The sequence below is a fragment of the Littorina saxatilis genome, linkage group LG8 (assembly GCF_037325665.1).
Source record: "Littorina saxatilis isolate snail1 linkage group LG8, US_GU_Lsax_2.0, whole genome shotgun sequence".
Taxonomy (NCBI): domain Eukaryota; kingdom Metazoa; phylum Mollusca; class Gastropoda; order Littorinimorpha; family Littorinidae; genus Littorina; species Littorina saxatilis.
The window spans coordinates 42,793,406-42,800,905 of record NC_090252.1 but is presented as its reverse complement, the minus strand read 5'-3'; the positions used below and the strand labels follow the sequence as shown (position 1 = coordinate 42,800,905).

The following is a 7,500-nucleotide window of genomic DNA, read 5'->3' as shown; positions in this document are numbered from 1 at the left end:
CGTGTTTTGTTTTTTGTTTTTTTAATAATTAACAACAAATTGAACCAACTTTTATATAGCAAGAAAAGAAAAGTTTATCAGGACGATTTGTCCTTTATTCTGTTGACATGATTTGGTTTCAGCTTTCGTGATTTGAGCCCTGAACACGGGCATCTTCACAGATTAAGAGGACACATCGTCAAATGTATATCTGGAGAGAGCCCCACTCTCAATGTCACATTTTGAAATACTTGTTTGAACTCTCGGGCTTCTTAAAACTGCCATGCTCATAAGGCAGAACCTGACCGAGAAATGGGAAACAACCGCGGCCTGCATGAACACTAGCTTGCTCACTTCAAGTCTTCTCCCCTGAAAACTTACGACAAAGAATGCCTCGCGGTGTAGAGACAGGCAGAGGAGCAGACACTGGACCTTTTTGTGTGGTTTTTTTTTTACATTTTTATAATCCACAAAAAATCGAAGCGATTTTTATATAGTTCTTGAGAAGAAAAGTTTACCAGGACGAGTTGTTCTTGCTTCTATTAAAATGATTTGTTTTCAGCTCTCTCGCTGTGAGCATTGTGCACAAGGATTTTCACAGATTAAGAGGAACAATCGTCAAATGTATATCTGGAAATACTAAAACAATATTTTGTTTAAATACTCGTTTGAACAATCGGGTATCTAAAAGAATATTTGTTGAGAACCTGACCGAGAAGTGTAGTGAAACGGAACTTGACAGGTGTGAAAAACATGCACCCGGCTCACCTGTCTGGCTAGAGAGGTCAGTGAGGTGCATCACGGAGGTTCCTCCGGTGTTGAAATGTACCCAATGTTGGTCGTATCACTCAAACACATACCAGGGTAGTGCACACACGATACAGACTAGCACTTAACCCTTTTAGTAATAAAACAGTACTACTCTTGTTGACATGTTTTTTTCTTCTTAAGCACTCTCAAAAAATGATTTGAGACAACAGCATTTGATTGAATCCTACATCTATCCTTGAGTTGTAATGACAACTTTAGTTCTCACATTTAAAACTTCCTTTCAACGGGAGTCAGGTTTTAGACTAAGCGGGGAAATAGCTCAGTCGGTAGCGGCGCTGGATTCAAAACCAGTTGTCGGTATCTGCGTTCGGCGAGGGATGTATTTCCCAGAGTCAACTTTGTGCAGACTCTCTTCGGTGTCCGAACACCCCCGTATGCACATATGCGCACGATAAAGAACCCAAGTTCACAGCGAAAGTCTCAGAACTTGGAAACATGAATACACGCATGCAGGAAGAAAACAAATGGGTAGCGCCGTATACTCTATGGCAGCTCGCTTTCCCTAGGGAGAAAGCAGCCCGAATTTCCATGAGGGTAACCTCACAGGACTATATACATCTTATGCTTATGCCTATGCTTATCTTTCAACCCGTCCCTCGTGGAAATGCACAGCGTAACATATGACATAATTATATTTCATATGCAATGCAAGGAATGTCCAGAGAGGTATGTGGGAGGTGTTTTTATAACCTGCCCTGTTATATAGTGCTATATGTCTTATGTAAAATCAATGTCTTGTTTGTATTATTGTTATGTACCACGCCTGAATTTCTCTATGAGATAATAAAGTATTCTTATTCTTATTCTTATTCTTATTATTCTTATTTGACGTAAACAAAGTTAATAAGACAATACTTCGTTGATGCATACATACAGAGACAAACAATGTATCTTATAGTCCAGATATTTAGATATACAAACCTCTCCTCTTGAGAATAATGGCAAACATGGCAACGACGGAAAGGAGGATGCAGCCAAATATGAAACTGAGCAGCGCATATCCAAACCATGGCATTGTCATGACTGATGTCACCAAAGGTATACGGGTGACGGCGTTTGTCTTTTTTGTCAGACTTGGTGTTACTTCTGTGAAAAAAAATAAGAGACGACCTATAAATGATTAAAATGTGTATGAGCTTCAGTTAGGGCTGGTTGTGCCTATGATGTTGGTGATTTAATACATCATCCAGCCTTTGGGTGAGAAATTTGTTTAATTTGGGTTGTGCATGGATAAGCAATAACAACCTATTACAGAGATGTGTGTGCAAAATATTCCTGTTCGACTTTTTGAATCTCACTCGCTTATTTCTATTGGGAAACATACTTAATATGATGGTGTAATATAATCTCAATTTGACACACTGTTGGTATACTTGTAAACATAGTATGTTTGTTTAAACGACAGTCAAAACAGCAGTGTATCATTCACAAATACGTAAACCGACAGGGTCAAACAAACACAAACAGTTTAAATAAGGAAGATCGTATAGTCCTACCTTCCTCGGTAGCTTCTGAGAATTTGGAGGTGGGCTCTACACCCAATTGTTCAGCCGATGACAACACGACTTGAACACGTGGGGTCACTGTACCAACATAGCAAACAATGTGCGTAGCATGTTTGATTGAGTGTACCAACATAGCAAACAATGTGCGTAGCATGTTTGATTGAGTGTACCAACAAAGCAAACAATGTGCGTAGCAGAAACAAAAGCAAAAATAAAAGCTAAGCTAATACTATTAGCCGAGCATCCTTGCATAAGCACTCAAGTGTCAAAAAGGTAGCATTGGCTCAATCGCCACATTGATGACAATTAACAGTAATCTAATCAATCAATCATTATGCCAATTAACCATTCAGAATACCAGTAAGTTAAACCAGTTGATGAGTTGATAAGTCCTCACCGTTTTCTTCGGTTTCGTTACCCGGCATCTCTGTTGTGTGTGTTGCCGTTTGTTCACGTTGCTGCGAAACTGGGGCATGACAAGATGAACACACGAGCAGCTTGCACATAATGATACAATAACGAATGACCAACAACTCACACACATAATCAATCAATCAATATGAGGCTAATATTCCGTGGAAACAGTTCTAAGCGCAGGTTTTTATTTTTATAATTTTTTTTTTTTAATGCAATTTATATTGCGCACATATTCAAGGCGCAGGGATTTATTTATGCCGTTTGAGATGGAATTTTGTTACACAATACATCACGCATTCACATCGGCCAGCAGATCGCAGCCATTTCGGCGCATATCCTACTTTTCACGGCCTATTATTCCAAGTCACACGGGTATTTTGGTGGACATTTTTATCTATGCCTATACAATTTTGCCAGGAAAGACCCTTTTGTCAATCGTGGGATCTTTAACGTGCACACCCCAATGTAGTGTACACGAAGGGACCTCGGTTTTTCGTCTCATCCGAAACACTAGCACTTGAACCCACCACCAAGGTTAGGAAAGGGGGGGGGGGAATTGCTAACGCCCTGACCCAGGGTCGAACTCGCAACCTCTCGCTTCCGAGCGCAAGTGCGTTACCACTCGGCCACCCAGAACAAGAACTACAAACAAACAAATAAACAAACACAAGCCTATCAAATTAATATGCATCCGACCAACCAGCCCACCAACACAACCCACTATAGCCATCACATTCACACACCTACATTGCACGTCATCCAACTCAACTTACAGTCAATCAAGCTACCAGCCATCCACCGGTTGGCCTAGTGGTAAGGCGTCCGCCCCGTGATCGGGAGGTCGTGGGTTCGAACCCCGGCCGGGTCATACCTAAGACTTTAAAATTGGCAATCTAGTGGCTGCTCCGCCTGGCGTCTGGCATTATGGGGTTAGTGCTAGGACTGGTTGGTCCGGTGTCAGAATAATGTGACTGGGCGAGACATGAAGCCTGTGCTGCGACTTCTGTCTTGTGTGTGGCGCACGTTATATGTCAAAGCAGCACCGCCCTGATATGGCCCTTCGTGGTCGGCTGGGCGTTAAGCAAACAAACAAACAAACAAACCAGCCATCCAGCTAATAAAAACAAAACTAATGACTAAAAGAGGCTACCCTTCTTGTCGTAATGGATTATACACTTGCTCTTGATTATGATCAATTTAAAAAAAATAAAAAAAGTAGGTTGTTGGAACGTTTGTTGTTGACAAAACAATACATTCACTATTATATTATATATTATATGTGAATGTATTGTTTTGTCAATAACAAACGTTCCAACAACCTACCTTTCTTGTTTTTTTATTCCGAATTTTGGAACGTTGGCTGTCTCTTTGTTTTTTGATTTATGATCAGTATAATTATGTCTCTCTGCTTCTAATTCTAACCATAACCCCCTGCTGTTGTATGTGCGTTCCTCAATAAACCAAGTTGACAACGGACGAGGACAAAATATGTTGATGCTTTTGGGGTTTGACCTCTAATGTTGGCAACATGAAAACATCATACTTGTACTATGACCCTTGTGAGTTTCAAGGGATGTACAACAAAGTCACACGACCGGCACGGTGGCCTAGTGGTAAGGCGTCCGCCCCGTGATCGGGAGGTCGTGGGTTCGAACCCCGGCCGGGTCATACCTAAGACTTTAAAATTGGCAATCTAGTGGCTGCTCCGCCTGGCGTCTGGCATTATGGGGTTAGTGCTAGGACTGGTTGGTCCGGTGTCAGAATAATGCGACTGGGTGAGGCATGAAGCCTGTGCTGCGACTTCTGTCTTGTGTGTGGCGCACGTTATATGTCAAAGCAGCACCGCCCTGATATGGCCCTTCGTGGTCGGCTGGGCGTTAAGCAAACAAACAAACAAACAATCAAACGAACAAACAGTCACCTGAATGTGTCGCTGCAGTACTGGGTTCTTCTGTTGGCATGCTCGCCTGAGAACCTGTGACAATAGACGAGTAGGCTATTCAAACAACATAAAACTACACGTGTACATTCGAAAAATAAAGCAGACATATTTATTTATTTCGCTTCTTAAATCTCAGTTACAAATCAATACGACGCAAATTTCCTCAAACAATGGCAAAATAGTAAAAGTTAAAAGTGTGTTTTTTCCTGACTTCATAGCGAATATAATAGTATTTTGTTTATTGTATTTGATTTTGCAAATACTCTTTCTTTCAATCTTTCTTTCTTCCTTTATTTGTGTCGTTGTCGTTGTTGTTGTTGTTTTTGTTGTTGTTGTTTTTGTTGCTGTTGTTGTTGTTGTTGTTGTTGTTGTCTTTCTTACTTCACTTGTTGTTGCATGCTTGCTTTTTTAATTTTTTATCTGTTATGCATTCATATTTATCTTTCTTATTATCAATACGTATATTTTCGCAGGCGATTTCAGAAGAAATCAAAACATCAAAAGTGTGTGCTCACAGGGTTCACTGATGTTAACCAACTTCTGTGCGCTGTCGCCATTTTGAAGTTCCCAAGACAATTTCCAGTGCAGGGATTGCCAAGGTCTAAACCTCCTCTCCAGGGCGAACCTGGTTGAGTTGTGATTACACGTGCATCCTGTCTGTTGTGTACACGCCCCTTTAGCGTAATTAATTACGCAATACAGTCTGGACCCTCTGCTCTCTTTGACTTTGAGGCTTCGCACATGACCTTGCTCTTGAAGGCACGCATCGGTGACCTCAAACTGAACTCTGACATTGCAACCTTTGGCAGTTCTTTCAGAGAATGCTTTACTCTGAAATATGTAACCTGCGGGGAAAGATAAAACTCATGTAGGGTATTACATGACTCACACAAAGAACAATTCACCAGACATCTCATGTCATCATTTGTTTTGTTTTTGTCCCTGTGAATCTTTGTTTGTGTGAGTCATGTAATGCTCTAAAAAATGTCATATGCTGTTTAGTTATGAACATATACAGGAACTATCTTTGGTACCGGTATCATTCTTGTGTTAGTTTCAGTAAAAAAGACCGACACAGAGTGAACAATATAAACAAAAAAGAAAGTAAGAGAGATCTTTAAAACAAAAGTGACTCAAGATACGAAAACAAGGAGACAAAAGAAAACAAACAAACAAACAAACACACAATCAAGCGAACAAACAAACAAACAAACAAACAAACAAACAAACAAACACAAACACAAACAAACACACACACAAACAAACAAAAACAAACAAGCAAACAAACAAACAAACAAACAAACAAACAAACAAACAAACACAAATCAAACAAAACAAACTAACAAATAATGCGTACAGTGAAAGACAGAAAAACACAGACTGACAAGCAAAGAAGACTCACAGATACTGGATGATTGCTGACAAGCAAGTGCAAATACAAGCACAAAGCTGGAGAGATGTGTGAAGCACTTCATTCCCCTCACTCAATGTTCAGATTGAAGATTATGAGAAGCTAACATTCGCATTACCAAACCGCATACATAATAAGGAACATACCCCAACCACATTACTTCAAAAGTTTTCAAAGTTTAACATTCGGATTGTTTGCAGATGTGGTTTCCGATAGAACACTGTCAATAACTCCCATTTCAAGTGGTGAGAGGACAATTCACAATCCATTAACAATCATTAACCATCACACACGATGATGAGGGGGGAGGGGGTGAGGATCAGTGGACGTTTAGACCAGAAGGAATGCTACGATGTTGAAGGCGAAGCAAGAGAATGGATCTAAAGCCTAGAAAAAAATGGGTCCTCTCACTGTCTGTAGTCTGTATGTCTGCGTTGCCTGCGTTGTCTGTCTGTCTGTCTGTCTAGTTGTATGTATGTGAGTATGTATGTATGTCCGTCCGTCCGTCCGTTTATCTGTCTGTCTGTCTGTCTGTCTGTATGTCTGTCTGTCTGTCTGTCTGTATGAAAATAAAAGTGTGTTAAGTAGTATGCACATCTTTAGAGTAAAGTCCTATCTTATCCACCCATGTATAACCTCTACAATATTCCCCGTGCTACTCGGTGCCCCTTCCTCACTCATCTTCAACTTAAATGTCACCCTTCTCTCTGCAAACCAATCGTCTTCTCACCACACCTAATCCCCCCACCCCACTCCCACCTCCCCTGCTCTCACCCAAAAACCGCCATTCAAACAATGTGCGCAGGACACAATTTGCAGCGGATAGCTCAAATACTTCTTTGATAACATTGAAAGCAGTCACGCTGTACAGTGCTTTTTGTTGGTAACGGTAGTCGGATGGCAAATACTGACTTTGTATGCAGACTCTGAGTAGTTTGTTTGACATTGTGACAGGAAGCTAGTATAGTTTATGGCATCTAACGTTGAGGAAACCACAAGCGTATGAAAGAGTGAAGGGGAATGTAATTATGTGTTTCTCGACAAATGCAATGCCCGCTTTGATCGATGAATCGACTGTCTTTACAGAGTGTGTGTGTGTGTGTGTGTGTGTGTGTGTGTGTGTGTGTGTGTGTGTGTGTGTGTGTGTGTGTGTGTGTGTGTGCATATTCGCGTGTGTGTGTGTGTGTGCGTGCGTGCATGTGTGCGTGTGTGTGTGTATGTGTGTGTGTGTGTGTGTGTGTGTGTGATTTATTTCAAAGTTTCCTTGTAACTGTGCGTGCATGTTCCCTGTATCCTGATATTGAAGCTCTAACGGAAGATCGCGTTGGTTATTGTTTATGATGGTTCGATACTATGTTCCACTAAGAACACCTGTTTGTATAACTGGACAATAAGACCCAAACTGTATGCGGGTT

General features: G+C 40.9%; 1 protein-coding gene across 1 annotated transcript in view; it reads right to left on the bottom strand.

The window, feature by feature from the left end:
• Positions 1–6,176, bottom strand: part of LOC138973602 (uncharacterized) — an 8,580-nt gene extending 2,404 nt beyond the window's left edge. Inside the window, exons 1-6 of the mRNA XM_070346316.1 lie at positions 6,077–6,176; positions 5,190–5,519; positions 4,654–4,707; positions 2,713–2,781; positions 2,307–2,393; positions 1,732–1,896 (exon numbers count right to left, since the gene is read on the bottom strand). Coding sequence (XP_070202417.1) covers positions 1,732–1,896; positions 2,307–2,393; positions 2,713–2,781; positions 4,654–4,707; positions 5,190–5,519; positions 6,077–6,149 — 778 coding nt within the window. The 5' untranslated portion in view covers positions 6,150–6,176. The remainder of the gene's footprint in view (positions 1–1,731; positions 1,897–2,306; positions 2,394–2,712; positions 2,782–4,653; positions 4,708–5,189; positions 5,520–6,076) is intronic.
• Positions 6,177–7,500: the final 1,324 nt, after the last annotated feature.